Below are 18,601 nucleotides of genomic sequence, written 5' to 3'. Positions count from 1 at the left end.
TAGGCTAATTCATATATTCAGCAATGCTTCGCAGTATTTTAGAAATGTATTACAGCACTATTATAGAATAAATAAAGTGAAAGGTCGTATTGAACAGAACCAGCTACTGTAGATGATGCAGCATCTGCAGCTTTATGCCTGAAGTGGCTCTTTCCCAGCAGAGAAAGTTTTATTTTTAATAATTATTTAATGTGTATTTGCGTCAAATACGCAAACAATCCCTTCAAATGTGTTAGTTTTGGGACAATTAGGAGGATGGGCTACTTCCTGCAATCTCTGGTGAGGCGGGTTCCACGCTGTGACTTGTGTTTGTGTTCTCCCTGGTGCTCCCCCTCATGTTCCTGATACGTGGCTGTTTGGGAGAGCCGCGGTGTGGGTCCCCGTCCGCCCCGCAGCAGCAGCAGCAGCAGCAGCAGCTGGGAGTCTGCAGGAACTCAGGCTGCTATCCATCAAGGTCTGGATGGCAGGGACACACTGGTGCACAGACTGTCGAAACCACAAGGTATGTACATAAAATTAGCCATTGTTCAGATTGTACTTTTTGGGGCAGGGAGGTTTTCAACAAGTTTTTCATCGCAGTAAGTTTGTGAAACTGATGCTAGCTGTCGGAGAGCAGCCGCTGTTAGCATTAAACTTACGCGGCTGCGTGTTTGAGGAGCTAATCTCTTTAGCAAACTCTGTCCGACTGCATTCCTCCGCCTGCTGCTGTTAGCCTGCTAGCTCCGAGCTGCAGACCCCAGGGCTGTGGCTACTACACATTATTAATCGCAAACCTAGTTCACCTCACTTTCTTTTGTCATGGCGTCCCAAGTTTTTCCAGCTCATTTGCTGCTGCAGCTCAACTGTTTTTAATCAACACTCACTCCACGTGTTTTCGCCAACTCTCAAACTCTCAGACGTGACATTTCGGAGTTTGTAATATTTAATAGTAGGATCAATCCACGCATCCATTTTACATCTAATAAGTTAAAAATAAAGGTAGTCGCCTCAGCTGGTCAGACGCCCTGAAATGGGTAATGGAAAAAATTACAAATAATCATCTACCGAGAGGAAGTCCGTCTGGAAGTCTGCTCCTTCTGGAGTTTTCTGTCTGCCTCGTATCTCTGCAACAGCAGTCAGGTTTATTAATGTTTTGAAGGTTTACCGTCAATATTAGGTTCAAAAGTGTCCTTTACTGCACAGATTGTGTTGCTCTGAGTACAGATTAAATAAATAAATGAGGTTTTTGTCGATATTTTGGTTGTTATGGCAACTGACAGAGCAGGGATTTTGTGCTACATATCAATTACCTCTAAACGTGGATGTGGGAGTGACGTCATCCCTAATTTCACTGTTTCTAAAGTTGCTGTTTTATATGCACAGATGTTCACAATTGGAGGATTTACAGTTCAGAGTTTGTGAAGGACTTACGGAGACACAAGCTGCCGGAAGTGTGAAGAAAAAGTTTACATACCATATCTGTCAAGTTTTAAAAGCAAGACTGCTAGTTTGGATTTTTAGGTTGAGTTTGGTGGGGAAGCCTCTGACTTTCCTTCTTGAAACTCCAACTTCTACTGAAGATCTTGTTAAGTTCTGCAGTTTCAGCCTGGGAAATTATAATGTCTATGTCGAAAAAATCATCAGCATCATTAAACTTAACATTTCAACTAATTAAGCAGTGCTAGTGGGAAGAAAAATGAAAATCCTTTTTTCGTGATTTTTTTTTTTATATGATAAAACTCAACAAAATATAAAAAAAAAGCCATTGTGGGTTTAACATGACTATCAAGATGAGGTTACTTCTAAAGCTGAATTAGATAGGATGATACTTGTTGTGAAATGTTTGAGAATCATTCCTTCAAAGGAATACAACACAATGTACTATTTAAATTGGGGTCAGTGTCTGTTCATGACTATTTCAAATGTCCAAAAAACAGTTGTAAGTTTATTTGCTCTCCAATTTACTGTTATTCCACTAAAAACAAACCAGAAAAATCAAGCAAATTCCCACTAGAGAGGTTTCTATTTAAAAAGTACACTTGAACAGGTTCCATTTCGAGAGATGTTTTATAACTTTTTACATATTGTGTCATCATAAGCAGCCTTCTTAAATGACACTCAAGATTAAAAGTTGCAGGACGGTCTCTCTTCAACCCAAAGCATTTCAAGTTACTGAATGTACAAGTGGATTCAGGTTATTATGAATGGCAGTCAGCAGACCAATTTAAGAGCTGATGTTGGATGATTTTTAATAATTCACAAGTTATGATCCTCCTGAATATGGGTCAGTTCTGATCAATTAGTGATGGATTAACGTATCTGCTTAGCTGGCAGCATTCCTGCTGTGCTTTGAACTCTCACTGAAAATCATCATTTGGATTTCCGCTGTCGTTTTCAGCATTCACAGCAAAAAACAAAGTTCACAATAAGGATATCTTTTCAGCCATATTTTAAAAAACACCTCCCACTGTAAGATGACCATTGTAAGCATTGTAATCTATACTTTTAAATGTAGATATAACCTGTTTGTTGTTAAGAGCAAAAAAAAACCATCACTATTGTAGTTTGACTTCCTTAAATAGGGCAAAACCAATAGAACAAGTCAACTTTTGTTAAACTTCGCTGTTTGACAAAACAGTAGCACCTAATGTGTTAATGCTCTTTTATGAAAGTTTGCACCAGTTTCTGATTCATGCATGCAGTTGTCATATAATTATAATCGCTTATCCTTAGTATGTCACTGTGTGCTTCCTTTTTTCTGTCAATTAACTATTTTTAAATTTACTTCAAAATTTTGATTATTTTGACAACCCTGCTAACTCATTTAAAACGGTTTGATGCTAAAATCTGAAACAAGAAACATTCAGCAGGTATAGAATGTACACGAGAAATGGCAGTAGAAATGATCGAATCCATTTTTATCATTTTATTCTTTCATAAACTGGGGATTTGGAGGCAGATTTGGTAGTTGGTAGTTGCAACCAGTTTGATGTAAAAGAGCCACAAAGAAAGCAAAAACATTCTTCAGTGGAAGAGGCTTTTCAAAGACAGAGGAAGACATGTCAGATCAATGACAAAACCAGAGACGTGCTTGTAGTTTTCTTTGACATTCTCTGAATTCCTCTGAGATTTCATCTGGTTGGAGTAAACGGTGAGCTCCGAGCCTACTGCTGGAAAATCCAAGAGTTTATTGCAAACAACCAGAACGCTGGCTTGCATGTCATCAGATATCCAGCTGAAAATATTTTCATTGAAAATATTATCTTTTTCTTTTTTTCTTGGCTGCAGCAAACAAGTGGTCTGCATTTTAATGCGATAAGGAGATCTGGCTCTATTTGTGGACGTACACCTGCAGAGCGGTCAAAGCACAGCATCAAAGGCGATTGTTGAAATGAGAAACTGCTTTTGCTTTTTATGTGCCCAGAATTTCTACTGCGCTGTTACCGCTGTCATATATTTAAAAAAATCTAAATTCACTAAGAACTACAGTTTAATTCATTTGCAACCTAACAAATTATTTATTTTCTTTTTACTTATTGATTGGTATCGGGGGGGGGGGGGGTTGCCTTCAGTGACATTAGAATTCACCTTTTTGAATGCAGAAGATTTAGACATTTGAAACGGTAATTTAGTTTATTTTGTCATATCTACTCTTTTGTTACAGCATCACAGGCTCCAAGTGTTTTTTGGGCTGAGAGACGGATGAAAGGTGGAAGCTGTTTAAGGCCCAGCTGGGCTGTCGCTGCTCTGTTTGTCCCTGCTGCTCTGCTGATGCTCACCTCCAGGGGAGCATCAAGCAGCCAGAAGATGACACAATCCTCTATGGCTCATGCGACGGCTACAGCTGCGGGACCGGGTCCCAGTCTGGCAGATGACCTCCCTGGCCTGCAGGCGGTCGCAGACTTTTTAACCAGTGAACACACGCATGTATGGCTCCTGTCCCTGGTGGGGTCAGTCGCTGTGGGCCTCAGCGGGGTTTTCCCTCTGCTTGTTATTCCTATTGAAGCAGGAGCTGCCCTCAAAACTGAAGGTAGGATCAGGAATATATAGTCCTAACTCAATAGCTTAACCATGATGCAATTTATTCATGACTGTTTTTTTTTTTTTTTGTTTAGTTCAAATCAAGCTTTACATTTTAAGTTGTTTTTTTTCTCCAACATTAACTCAGATTGAACCACGTTCTTGCCAAACTGGGAAATTCCTGTTTTTATTTTGAAAGCAGAAGTGTTCAGATTCAAATGTCTGTAGCAACCTAAAGAAGTGTTCCTGTTTTTGTTATCAATTTAATTGCATAAATATGTTGTAAAATAATCTTCCCAAGATGTGCTGTTGCTTCTCTTTAGCTTGTTTGGATGCTGTAACACCTGCGTGATTTTAGTTAGCATTTTTTAGCATCTGTTATATGGGTCAGGGAATTATTCAATGTTAGGGATATTTTTTAGATGCAGAACCAGCGGATCTTTGAATTCATGTTATGAGGAGCCCAAATTCTCCCAAAAATATGAAGGATTGGAGCAAGAGGGAGAGGGAACTGTGTTCAGGTTTACTTCTTCTTTCCATCTTCTTTGTAAACATGGAAACACTGAAAGAAAATGGAGTAAACTGGGCTGCTGGTTCACACATCTGAAAAATGATAAATTCATGGTTGCAGAAACATAATAATATAATCCAGACTTCTGATGTGTCTCTGAACTGGTTGACAGATTCACCAGTTTGGAGTATCTGTGACAAAAGCAGAAGAAGCAGCTTTTTTCAGTTTCTTCTGTTTTGCTATGGAGCTGCTATAGGAAGCCATTCATATCCACTACAATTATTCAGAAATTACAATCTGCAATAACAGGTTCATCTACTTAAGCATTCTCAAACTGAAAAATAAGAGAGAGACAAGAGAGTTTTAAATTAACTTGCAAGGAGAACGGACAGGAGCGTGCTTCAGTTCTCCTACCAACTCCTCCCAGCCCCTTTTTTTTATTTCCTTAGGTCGGTCCTAGTTACATAGCCTATTTCATTATCTTGAGTTAATCACATAGCATAGCTGCTTCTTCTGTTCTCTTGAGTCACAGGTGTGTTGCACCTACAAGCTGCCGTAATGTAGAGTGCAAAGTTCAGAGTTCTTGTTTACTTCCTTCTGTAGAAACAATGCATTAACTGATGAACCCACAGAACAACGAGGTGTCTTGTGCATCCGTGGTCTCATGTACAGTTCCTCTGTCTCTGGTTCATAAACTTTGACCCTTAATCATCCATTGTTTATTCTGCCACGTCAGTTATCACTCTTGCTGCAGACCATCTGGAATCAGCTCCCAATTTGACCCGCTTAGATGTCTTCCTGCAAGCATCTCTCACAAGGCACACATTCCAGAAGCAAACAGACATAGAGTATTTATATTTGTATTTAATTTAAACTTATCACTTATAAATTTTTATGTTTCCTAATTACTATTATTACTACTATTCTTTATTTTAAAGGTGTAAGATTCTATAAATAGTAGTTTCTTTTTTTCTTTCTCCCATCCATGTTTTACAATTGAATAGCCTTGTGATGAATCTCACCCCCACACTAGAGAGATTTTTTTTCCAGTGGGATCAACAGATGTTTCTGGTGGAAAGCAGGCAGCTGCATCCTAAATTTTCAAGGCTTCTTATAGCACACAGCTTGAAGTGAACTATTAGCACAACCCAAATATGAACGCAGCTGCATGTTTTCTAAACAATTATAGTGTGCAATGATGCAAGTTCACAGCTTTTTCTTTTTTTTTTTAAGATTCTTATTTACAGTAAAGAGTTTCCTGTTCTGAGTGGGAAGAGCTTCAGCTGCCAAGTGCAACAACATTGAACAGAAAACGCTTTTAAACTTCTTCCATGAGGCTAGATTCAAACACAATGGTGCTTTATGTTTACATTTAGCTTGATGCCCACCTGGAGCCAATGAGTTTAGTTTATCTCAAGGTTTGTATTTAACATCATATTTTTCTTTGGGAATTATTTACTTTTTTGAGACTTTGCTTTTTCATTAATACATATACTATCTATTGCAATCCTTGGTTATTGATGACACTTGATAATTCCTTCTAAACATGAGTTTGCATACAGAAAATATCTACATGTAATAATTTATATGTCCAGCTTAATCCAGACTTGTAACTTCTAAATGATTCTGATGATCTACTGTACACTTTCCTTGTGCTCTGTGACCCAACCAAAGTCACTTTAGGTGAACCAGAGGGCTGAAAGTTTTGACAGGCCCCACCCACGCTAACGTGGCATTCCAGAAGTATTTTAGGCTGAGGGCTGAGAAATGCAGCCACACCAAGGTTAAAGTTTCTGTGAAATATTATAGGTAATGCATGGTGAGCCAGAGATGCTACTGAGCATTTAAGTGCCTCATATGTTGAAATGACAACAGTCGGAAAAGAGATGCTAATTTATCACAATCTTTGTTAATGCTGTAAATGCGTATTTTAAGCCAATCATAAACTGTATTTAAAGCTAAAACAGCACGGAGATTGTTGTTAATCATACCTTGTCATAATTGGTACCTTGTTTCTTTGCCAGCTGGATGCCAGAAGCTGAAGCAACTCTTGAGCTTTGCTATTGGTGGTCTCCTTGGTGACGTGTTTCTTCACCTCCTTCCTGAAGCGTGGGCGCTCTCTGGCCCTCCAGGTGGGTCTCAGAGTCACAGGTTTTATAAATATATCCCTCTTGTAAGAAAAAAGACTGGTTCATTAAAGAAAGAAAATAGCATTTATACATTCCTTCATTCAGGTCGGTGGCAGTTTTTAGAAGCAGTGTTTGCTGCATCGCCAGATCTCTAGTGTACATCTCATGCCCACATATTTACAGTCTGTGCTGTCTTTCCAGCTAGCAAACACAACCACTACATGACCCAAGGCTTGTGGGTACTCATTGGTCTGTTTGCCTTCCACCTCCTGGAGAAAATGTTTCCAGATCAAGATGGCCTCGAGGATGCCCCCCCAAATTCAGACCTGAATTTTAACCTGTCTGTAAGTATTTCTGTTGTTTCTTTCTGTCTCGCATGTCGACACAAGCCTTCACATATTTCCTTTTGTTGGCATTCTCTGTGCAGATGCTATGATGCTTAGTCTGCACATCTGTCAGTTGCGTTTTGAAGACTGCCGTGTCAGATGACCCGTAGCACACCCGGGAGTTTACAGCAGCAGCTACACATTTGGGAAGAAATCCCTATTGATTTTCTTGCCTGCCTTATAAATGACTCAAAAAGCAAGTGTCAGTTTAATGTTTAGCCTCCTGCCTTCTTAAAAATAGGCAAAGCAGCTTTTCATCTTTTTATTTAAGATCGTATTGCAAATGAATATGGCCAGGCTGCTCTTATATTCTCATTGCCAGTGTTTGTACTCTTCTATTGTGCATGGCTGCTCACTCTGTGTGTATATTTACCCAGGTGAATCATCTACTTCAATCCAGTCATCCAGTCAAAGGCTAAAAGCAGAAGAAGTGCATTTATCAAAGAGCCACTTAACCCTCAAAGATACTGTATTTGCAGCTCACAGATTTGAAACAGCTGTTCATATTTGTATTTAGTTTCTCACACAGAGATGAGATGCCATGTTTAATATACATAAAAGCATGGGCGTATTCATTTTTAAAGTGAATGCATTTTATTCACATTTTATGTTACGTCTATAAAGTAAAATAGTTCATTCTAGCTCTGTAAAAAAGCCTTGTTCTGTATGTTTGTAGAGGCAGAATACACATTCCATCATGTCTTTCTAATGCCAGTGAGGGAGAAGATTGAAATCCACGTCTCAGCTCCTCTCCTTGTGTCTATTTTTAGTGCAGGGGATGAAGCAGCTGCTTCAGCCATTTCGCTGTCCACAGGAGAACACCGCTTTTAGGCAGAGGCAACAATAGACATGGACAGAGATTTACAGCAAAAGGGGGAAGCTAACTGTGTTCTCCTAAAACGTTAAGCATTGCAAGAACAGTAACAAGGTGCATATATTTTGTAGTGAATCATGCCAGTGTTTTGCATCGATGCATTGTTTTTACATGAAACTTACACAGTGCTCTAGATTGGAAATTTAGCTCCCTTCTCTTGGAGGTCATTAATAGCTGTAAAATTCATCACACTTCATTACTTCCTCATGCTTCAGTCACTGAAATGGAGCAACCATTTCCTTGTGGCAACCGGAGGACCGCAGGTTATTTCCTTCTTGCTTTATTTGAGCTCCAGTCCAAATGACAACATAAGTGGTTTCTAAATGATGGAACAGGGAAGTTGGCTATTCTCAGAAAACAGAAGCGCTAGCACAAAATAAATGTAATGGCTGAATCCTTGTAATGCATATCAAAAGCGACCGTAAGTAAACTGTGTGCTGCTTTGCAGTATTTAGAGTCACACTAAATTGCAATTTTTATTTGACTGGTTACGCTGGGAGCTTTACGATTCTACTGGGAGGACTTTCTTTCCGAGTTTCTTGCATCTCTTTTGATGAGCGCACGTGTTATAAAAGTTAAGCGTTGTTTTTCTCCACAGTCAAGTTCAGCTTTCGCCGTCAAAGCGGAGGCATCACTCAGAAACGGACACCATGCTGAGTCATGGAAATCCTCCAAGCTACAGAATCTGCAAGACAGCTCAGAGAAAATTAAGGTAATGCTGACAACCAAAGCATATCCCAGAATGTGATGAAAAATGGGGCAACAGTAGGGATAAACAGTTAACTTTGATGTGGGTTGCTTATATAAGATGCTTGTATTTATTAATTATTTTTGCCTGACTAAACAGCAATATGAAAGTACAGGCAAAAAAAAACTATTTCCCGTCTTACAATTTTTTAAAAAAATATTTCAGATTATAAAATAAATTTTAATGTACAAGACGAATAACATCAGTGAATACAAAAAGAAGATGTCAAGTGATGATTTCCTTACTTTAAGGAGAAAAAAGCTGCCAAAGTCACCTTCCTCTCTCTGTGGAAAAGTAAACTCCCCCTAAGCTTTTTGCATCTATTTACTTCTTTTTTTAAACAACAGTAGACATCAAGAATTTGTAATAGGTGGCAATGAGTCTTTGACATCAGTTTGGATTAAATTTCCCCCACTCTTTTTTGCAAAGTGTTTTTAATTCAGCCATATCAGGATATTTTTTTTTAATTAACAGCTTCTGAATCGGATTTAAGTTCCGACTTTGACTAGACGACTATAAAACGTTCATTCTCTTGCGTCATTCAGCGGTGGACTTGAAAATAAGCTTTAGATCAGTGTCCTGCTGTATTAACAAGGTGCTAAAGGTTAAAGGTCACTGAGTGAAGGCGGCACATTTTTCTTGCTGAGAGCATTGAGAGTTTTCTGCTGAGAGCATTGAGAGTTTTATCAATAACAGCCAGCTATTCAGCTTTAGAAGCAACAAAGCAGCTCCAAACCATCACTCTTACACTACCATGCTTTACTATAGGCATGATGTTTTCTTTCTTGTTTTTTTTCGTTCTTTAGTCCATGTAGAGGCATACACTTTCCAAAAAAAAAAAAATACTTTTGTCTCATCAATTTGCAGAATATTTTCCCAAAAGTTATTAGTCAAAAATAAGTTCTGGTGAAATTGAAATAGGTGTCAAATTTATTTTGTTTAGTAATTTCATGGATGTCTTCGTTGCCACTTTTATGAGCACGGATTTTAGCTGAGGCTAGTTGGGTTCCTTAGTGTTTCAAAATGGTTGCTTTGTGAAGTCATTGATTTGTTGTTTGTACTGTCTGAGTAATTTTGGTCGGCTGGTCAATGGTGACCTCTGTTCCATGTTTTCTCCATGTGTGGACAATCACTGTCATTGTTGGTCAGTGGAGTCCCAAAACCTTAGAAATGATTTTGTAACTCTTTCCAGACTGTTAATTACGTGTTTCAAAAATATTTTCTTGATTTTATTTTAGGTCAAGGCATGACGTGTTACTTTGTACATTTTGTTGCCTGCTTCATTTGGTCAAACAGCTTCTATTCAAGTAATTTATTCCAACTACAGGCCACGCAGTAATCAAGCCTGTGGTTATATAGCTTAGCCTGAGAATGTGGCTAAAGACAATTAATAACAATTAATTCATCATGTAAAAAGATGAATAACTGTTTTTTGTGAGTATTCAAGAGATGTTTATTTGATATTGTTAAAATCACATTTTAGGCTGATTCTTAGCATGAGGTACTAAAGAGAAAATGCTCCATTTTTGTTTTTTTAAATTGGACAGTTTTTTATACATCTGTTACAGACAAGTGGATACCTAAACCTTCTGGCCAACTGCATTGATAACTTCACCCATGGACTGGCAGTAGCTGGAAGCTTCTCAGTAAGCAAGAAGGTAGGATTTTATTTCACAGTTTTTCATCACCCCTGTAAATGTTAGTATTTTAAGCTGTGTCAGCTCAAAAGCTCGCCAGGTTTATTTATTTTATTTGCATTTGTATGTGGGAGAAGCGGCTTCATTACCCTAGGTCAAATAATCCAAAAGGAGCTGATGCTGAAAAGTCATAAGTTGGTCATTAGTGCAGAAATGCACAAAGAGAAAAAGACACTAACTAGCTGTGAAAGTTTGAAAAACCTCACTGTGTGTGGAGTAAAACTGTGCTCCAATCTGACTGACTAAAGAGGGGCAAACGATGCCAATGACTGATGTGCGAAAAGGTTCAAATTGATCTAATGTAGCAAAATAATAGAAAGATGAAAGGCATTACTCTAAGTCATGTTCATTTAAGCTGTTATATACCTGGCCATCTAATTATAAACCTCACCGACTGAGCAATTGTTTAAATACTCAAAGATATTCATATTCTGTCTGTTTCCTTTTTTCTAATACAAGCTTTTTTAAGAGGTGCATTTTAAACTCCAGAAACATGGATGTGTACCGCTTCAGTAGGTTACCGTGTATCTGCAGTTCTGGGACATGAGTCCAGCTGGAGAGACAGAAGGTTAACAGCATGAAGAATTGATCATTGTGCCAGAAAGGAAGTTGACTAGATATTTCAAACATGCGCATGCGAGACTTTACCAGCATTTTTTGTTCACTTATGTTGTGTTTGTCACAGTTGTCTTGTTGAAATATTCAAAATAAATTAAACAAAAATTAATTTTTAGTTAAATATAAATAAAGGACTTGCAGCTATACACATTCTAAACTCTTATCCTTATTTATGTTTGTTAGACTCACTTAAAATAAGCAAATGGCTTAAACTAAACAATATAAATTAACCTTCTACCTCGTTTTACTTGTCTTACATTTTTAACGTTTGAAGCATTTTCTCGTTATTCTTCTGTTTTACAAGAAACGGGCTTCAAACATTTCTGTTGTGTATAAATCACTTTGCTCTTGCCTTTTTTTTCTACCTCCCAGGTTGGATTCCTCACCACATTTGCTATCCTGCTTCACGAAATCCCTCACGAAGTGAGATTATAACGATTCTTCCATCCTGCACATTTCAATGTTTTCATTAGGAAATAAATTGTTTGCATATCTTGGAGCTTTATAACATATCTGGCCACTGGAGTCTTTGTAAACACAGTTGTTGTTTAGCTTTTTCTGCGTTGAGAGAAATGTCATCCTCCACAGGTGGGAGACTTTGCCATTCTGCTGCGAGCCGGGTTCGACCGCTGGAGCGCCGCCCGGATGCAGCTATCTACAGCTCTGGTTGGGGTCTTAGGAGCTTGTTTTGCCCTCTGTGCTCAGTCGCCCAAAAGTGAAGGTAGTAGAAGACTATTTTACACACAGCAAAATATGTTATGAGCTGGGGATTATGTAAATTTTATTAGTTTATTCATGAAGATTTTTGTTGTTTATGTAGAAAACTCCTCTGGCTGGATTCTGCCTTTCACTGCGGGGGGTTTCCTCTACATTGCCTTGGTTAATGTTGTGCCTGACCTGCTGCAGGAGTCCAGTTTAAGGTAAATACGAACTTAAAAGCCTGTAGGTCCAAATGAAACAAATCCATCAGGTGTACAGAGATGTCCAAATATTTTTTTAATAATCCCTTATTAATTTTTTTATATTTAGCCCTCAAGTAGCCAGATTTTATCTGTTATATTAATCTCAATCAGTGTTTTTTTATGCTTTTGAGATGCAGTTTTTCTCTAGATTAAGATGACGTTTGTGTTTTTATCACACATTTCAGTCCAGTTTCTATTTCGAGATGAATTACTCTTTTACACAACTGGAGACTTTTGAATTATTCAGCCAAAAAAAGTCTTCTAAATTTGAAAAATGAGCCAGGATTGCACCTTTTGTTTTAATTTTATTTTTATTTATAAAGGTTTTATTGACTCTAGTGACCTTTATTGGAGAATGGTCAGACAGGAAAGTATATTACAAGAGCACTGGAGTATAAGTCACATTTATTTAGTGCTTGTCCAACCTGAGGGGACCTTTTCCATGTTGATGATCTAGTTCAGTTACCTGCTTTTCAACGTACTTAATCATGACTTGAAAGTCTGCTGGCAGTTTCTGACTTACTAATGTCCATTCTCTAAATCAGAGTGGTCAGGAACGACTCCACTGCGCTCTTTACCGGTGGAGAGGAGCATCCAATGTGAATCTGGCGTTATAGGGCAGCAGTTATGTTGCATAAAGCAGTAACACTAGGGATTCCCTCCTCCAAAGTCATTTTTATTCATCTTCTTGGCATCTACTGGGGCGGGGAGACGTCACTGCTGCCTCTCCTAGCAAAAAGTTTTAAAGTACCTAACTCTGGACTAGTTCCTCCATCTTTCCTTCAGCACACGTTTAGCTTTCCTCTCAGCTGCAGACTGTAATGTTTAACGCTTGGCTCATGTCTATCACTACGAATTAACATGTAACCATCAGTTAAAAAATGTGTCATGTAGAGAAAAAAAAACACACCAGACTATAAACCACAAGACCTTCCAAACTATGAAAAATAGTATGATTTATAGTCTGGAAAATATGGTAGTTGTTTAATGTTAAAAAAATGAGTCCACAAACCTTTCTAAATCTGTTTTATTTTTTGTTTTTTTTCAGACATTCCTTGTTACAAATACTGCTCCTCTTCTGTGGGGTTGGTACCATCGCTTTGCTCTCAGCCATTGTCGAGTGACCGTGGGAGGAGAACACTCTCTTGCCTTAAACACTACTACTGGATAGGAACCGTCTTCCCCACCAGCCTCTTACTCACAGAAATATACTGACGAGGAAATTTCTGGCATCACAGCCAAAGAACACTAAAGCAAATATCTGACAAGGAGCAGCACTTTATTTAGGAGTGACTGAAAGGAAGACTGTCGTGATCAGAAGACAAGACGTTTGTACTTGGACACTTTGAAATGTGCCATACTTAATTATCCAGAATCAGAAAAAGGTCTGTTTGGAAATCTGTTACCAAATTGTTTTTTAGACAATCACGATGCTTTGCACATACATTTACAACCAGGTACGCGTGACGTACAATCTCATAACTAACATAATAACTAGCAGAAGTTCATCTGATGTTTTTTTTTTAGATGTTATTCTGCTAGTACTGTTTGCTATCAGTTCTCATGTAGCTTCTGAATATTTATTGAATGGAAAACTGTTTAATCACTCCCTCTTGTTTTGTGTTATATTATTTTCTACCAAAGAACTTTTATCTGTTTGCCTTTCACATACAGTGTAACCTGCACATTTTGAGCTTGTGCTCCTCACACAGCATTCATGACGAAGAACTGTTTGTAGTAACATTTAATGAGAATACATTGATATTTGCTAAAACTTAAATTTCATTAAATTTTTGTTGCTAGCTATTTCTGGGAAACTAAGGATTGCTTTTAGAAAGGTGAAAACGGGGGATGATACATGTTTTAAAAGACTTTTGAAGAAATAAACTATAAATTATAGACAACTGTTTCAAAAGGATTAGTTTTTATATTTTGAAGAAAATATGCAAATAACTGCAGGGTTCCTACACAGTTTTAAAAATATGAAATTTGGGGGAAAAAGAAACTTTTACAAGTCCAGATAAAAATAATAAAAACAAGATCTCTTACTGATTTTATTTCCTTTTCCAATGCCTAACTTTCCATCCATATTTCCTTCAATTCATTAATCTGTTATTTTATCCATCATTCATTGAACTGTCTATTCATGCATCCATTTCTCAATCTCTCACCAGCTGTTCTTCCATGTCTTTATCCATTCTTTGTGTTCTCCAGCCATCCATTTTACAGGATGTTTTTGTAGCTTTTAGCTATGAAGTCTGAAAATTGATATAGAAATATTTTAAGTAAATTCATAGTAAACATTTGTATTTATAGTTGAAAGCCCCTCTGAAAATATTAATAACTGGAAAAGCATGGCATTTCAGCATTACTATTTTGGGACCCAACAATTGGGTAAAATTCATTATACTGATGGCAGAATTTAAGTCTAGTATTTATTGATATGTTCCTTTCTGTGTACAGTTTGCGTGTTCCTGCTGTGCATGCATACACACCAGCTTTCTCCCACCACCCACAGTGTTAGCAGGTCATTCAAAATTGCCTTTGGCAAAATTGCCCTTGTGAGCATCAGGGCACACTTGTGCCCTGATGCTCACAAGGGCACAAGTTAAATCAGCTCACAAGGCTGATTTAATATAAAAAAATAAAATCAGCCCAATTTAAAAATCTGAAGTCAGCATTTTATGGGGCAAAAGACGTCATTTATAATGAGTCCCAAATAGAAATCTGTGCATATTGTTTGCTGTGCACCTAAATATTAGTGAAAAATCTTCTTTGTCTGGACTGAATCAATACACAACCCAAAGGGAAAGCATTAGTTTTTTCCACGGAGTGTGGAAAAAAACTCACACTTGTGCCCTGATGCTCACAAGTGTGTGCATGTGAGGTTGTTTGCCCTGTATAGACTGGTGACCTCTCCAGATTCTGGGTTGTGTCTTTCCTGTTTATAGCTTAAGATGAGCAGTGTCTCCTTTTACTCTAATGACTGAGTTTGGAAAAATATATGGTTGGATTTGTATAAAGATACACAGGGATATTTCATGGTGTCACATGGACCTTTCTGCATTAACATGTTCACTGCTAGAATAATCCTACTGCAAAGGGTGATAAATTGTCATATGGAAGCAAATGGGAGGGGGCAATGACTCTGTGTTCACACATTTCCAGTTTCAGCAGCGTATCTGGCAAGCTTATAATGCCATAACGACTCAGCAGCAGGTCGCCTTCCTTAGTCATCAGGCTTTGAGCAGCTTAATGTCTGTGGGAGCCTTCTTCAGTCACAGCACATAAAAACAACTATCACCACTTGCACTGCAGTGGAAGACCTAGAGCAGAAAACCGTAAACGCAGAGGCAGATGGTACATTCCCGTTCTTATGTCACCATTTACTCTAAGAATTAAAAGTCCTGCATTCAGATTTACATTGATGTGATACAGACACACAGTCAGCTTGCGTAAGTCATGAGCAAAGCGTCAACCAGGAGTACGGTAAACAATTAAACCCATTCATCAACAGGATCCTGTAGGTTTCTGCCAGCATGAACACTTAGCTATTTGTAACCACAAAAACATGAACATTCAGATAATTACCTCTCCAGATGCTGATTGACTCTTTGTTCAGATTGAAGGATGGATGAGTCAACTTTTGGTAAAATATATTTGCATGAAATCACAAGATAATAGTTTAAGCTAGTTTACATTCAGTAATATTACTGGAAATCTGACAAGATATGAGAGAGGATTGGTAAAGGTTAACTTTTGGCAAATAATGCAAAGAAGATAAAAATTTAAAATCCACCAAATTGTCTGCACTGACCTGGGTCAGTGCCCGGCTGGCTGCCCACCACTGCAATTCTGTAAACAACTCTTGTTAGAATCCAATGAAAAAACTTTTGTATCTCTTGAACTATTTAACATTTTCTAATATTACAAACACAAACTTCAATCTATTTATTATAATCTTATGTACACAGTGCATAACTTAAAGTGAAAGGAAAACAATGAATACTTTTCAAAAATAATCCACAAATCTAAAAATTAATAAGTGTGGAAAGAAATTTTTATAAAGTGTGGCTTTACTTGGCCTTTTGATCAAATAAATAAAACCACAAGTCATTTGAGGTAACTTTTTACCAACCCTGCACATCTGTGTGCAGGGTTGGTAATATATATATATGTACAGACCAAAAGTTTGGACACACCTTTTAATTCAATGAGTTTCCTTTATTTTCATGACTATTGACATTGTAGATTCACACTGAAGGCATCAAAACTATGAATAACACATGTGGAAATATGCACTAAACAAAAAAGTATAAAACAACTGAAAATACCCCTTATATTCTAGTTTCTTCAAAGTAGCAACCTTTTGCTGTGATTACTACTTTGCACACACTCTGCATTTTCTTGATGAGCTTCAAGAGGTAGTCACCTGAAATGGTTTTCACTTCATAGGTGTGCCCTGTCAGGTTAATAAGTGGGATTTATTGCCTTATAAATAGTCATGAAAATAAAGAAAACCCATTGAATTAGAAGGTGTGTCCAAACTTTTGGTCTGTACTGTATATATATATATTTATATATATATATAAAAATTCCCTTAAAAATTCCCTTCTCACCCACCGCGGGTGGTTCTTATCCTCTGAGCTCGGGTCCTCTACCAGAGGCCTGGGAGCTTGAGGGTTCTGCGCAGTATCTTGGCTGTGCCAAGGACTGCACATTTCTGGACTGAGATGTCTGATGTTGTTCCTGGGATCTGTTGTAGCCATTGGTCCAGTTTGGGGGTGACTGCCCCGAGGGCCCCGATGACCACAGGCACCACTGTGGTCTTCACCTTCCAGGCCCTCTCCAGTTCCTCTCTGAGGCCCTGGTATTTCTCTAGTTTCTCGTGCTCCTTTTTCCTGATGTTGCAGTCGCTTGGTATTGCTACATCTATCACAACGGGTTTCCTCTGTTGTTTATCCACTACGACAATGTCTGGTTGGTTCGCCATTACCATTTTGTCTGTCTGGATCTGGAAGTCCCACAGGATCTTAGCTCTGGCGTTCTCCGCCACCTTTGGGGGTGTTTCCCACTTTGATCTCGGGGTTTCCAGTCCATATTCTGCACAGATGTTTCTGTATATATATATATATATATATATATATATAAATATATATATATATATATATATATATTTAAATATATATATTCCTTGACCATAGGATTTGTGGAGTCTATCAGTAGCAGATGTTTAGTCAAAAGATCTTCCAACTTTCCACTGTTTTTCCTGTCTGCAGTTCCTCCAGAGTTCCCATGAGCCTCTCTTGTTTCTCAGATTAATTCTGTCCATGGGTGGCTACGTCTGCTCAGTAGGAAGTCGCACTGTACTCTTCATGTAAGTTGAGCTGTGCTGTGTAATACATTGGATGTCGTTTATATAACAATACCCTGCTTTAAAACATTCTAAAATATTTAAATGACATGTCTTGTGACACTCATTGGTCTTCATAATGTTCAAAGTTTTTCTCCACCTCCTTTGGAAAATGGCTTTATTTCTGAGAATAACTTTCACTCAGGTACATTTACTATTATGTAACTTCTGAAGGTCATTTCCTGCTTGTAAAAGAGGCTGATGCATGGTGAACTTTTCCGATGTTTTCATTTGTAAATAATTTTATAAATAACTTTTCTAAGTTTGTTCTCCTTTGTGTTATTATATATCATAAAACCTCATAAATACAATAAAGTGGTTGGTTGTAAAATGAAAAAAATGCCAAAAAAGAAGAAATAGCATTCATTATTTGCAAGTACTCCAGAGTTGTAAGTATGAAATTGAGTGTAAATGTACATTTGTGATCCCAAATGTATTTCTCTGCACTTTATTTAAGGATGGGGGGGAAATTGAAAAATGGACATTGGCATGAAGAACTTTTTGCAGCACTAATTTTTAACGTCATTTACAGATTCTTGAGACAAACGTATTTTCAGATTGTTTGTCATTTGAATTAGGTTTCCCAAGACTTTTTATTTCTAATTGCCTCAGAAGTTTATTTTATCTACAATAGCAAATCTGTAGTTTGTCATTAAGGCAAAAGTCACATGATGCTGCGTAACCCAAGGTTCAATTCTGGGGCTGCTTCTATTTAATATCAACATGCTCCCACTAATTCAGATTATAAAAATAAGGTAAACTTAATTTATTTGAGAGGTCAATCCAAACAGAGCTGATGAAAAACTGTGTGCTGGAGGGGCAACTTGCTAAGGTTGGGCATTTTAACAAACATTTATTGTGGGAGAGAATGCTCAATACCATGTGAGCACACATTTGTAGTTTTTAAAATCTATCAAAGTTTTTTATATAATCATTCCATCCTGAAAAAAGAAAGCACAAACTTAGAATGACTTTTAGTCTGAAAGGCATTTTAGATCATACAGTTTTCCCTTTGTTTCCTTCAAACGTTCATCAAAATGAAAGTTTTTTTTTTTAAATATAAAAACGGTGTAAAATAATCACCACAGATAATTTGAAGGAAATAAATTACATTTGCTGCTATTTATTGTGTGACCTTTCATTTCCAAAATAGGTTTAAACCTAAAACCACACATACACATCGTTTTTTATACATTTACAAAAGTGAAAAAGACGCTCATCGACGCATAACTAATAGTTACCACTCCTCCCTCAAAAGGAGAAC

General features: G+C 37.6%; 1 protein-coding gene across 1 annotated transcript; it reads left to right on the top strand.

Annotated features, from left to right (window-relative positions):
- The first annotated feature begins 302 nt into the window (after positions 1-302).
- Positions 303-13,828, top strand: slc39a13 (solute carrier family 39 member 13). Its single transcript, XM_032561124.1, has 10 exons — positions 303-502; positions 3,644-4,009; positions 6,535-6,642; positions 6,841-6,983; positions 8,498-8,611; positions 10,216-10,305; positions 11,335-11,385; positions 11,551-11,683; positions 11,783-11,882; positions 12,973-13,828. The coding sequence occupies exons 2-10, from the start codon at positions 3,682-3,684 to the stop codon at positions 13,046-13,048; spliced, it is 1,143 nt and encodes a 380-aa protein (XP_032417015.1). The 5' UTR covers positions 303-502; positions 3,644-3,681; the 3' UTR covers positions 13,049-13,828.
- Positions 13,829-18,601: the final 4,773 nt, after the last annotated feature.

The sequence above is a fragment of the Xiphophorus hellerii genome, chromosome 4, assembly GCF_003331165.1.
Source record: "Xiphophorus hellerii strain 12219 chromosome 4, Xiphophorus_hellerii-4.1, whole genome shotgun sequence".
In the NCBI taxonomy this organism is placed as follows: domain Eukaryota; kingdom Metazoa; phylum Chordata; class Actinopteri; order Cyprinodontiformes; family Poeciliidae; genus Xiphophorus; species Xiphophorus hellerii.
Note: the sequence above shows the minus strand (reverse complement) of the source record. Positions and strands in the feature narration are given on the sequence as shown.

Coding starts and splice junctions, on each gene's coding strand:
- slc39a13 (XM_032561124.1), top strand. CDS start 3,682: ATGAAAGGTGGAAGCTGTTTAAGGCCCAGCTGGGCTGTCGCTGCTCTG. Junction 6,984..8,497: donor ACCTGAATTTTAACCTGTCT/GTAAGTATTTCT, acceptor TTTTCTCCACAG/TCAAGTTCAGCTTTCGCCGT. Junction 10,306..11,334: donor GCTTCTCAGTAAGCAAGAAG/GTAGGATTTTAT, acceptor TCTACCTCCCAG/GTTGGATTCCTCACCACATT.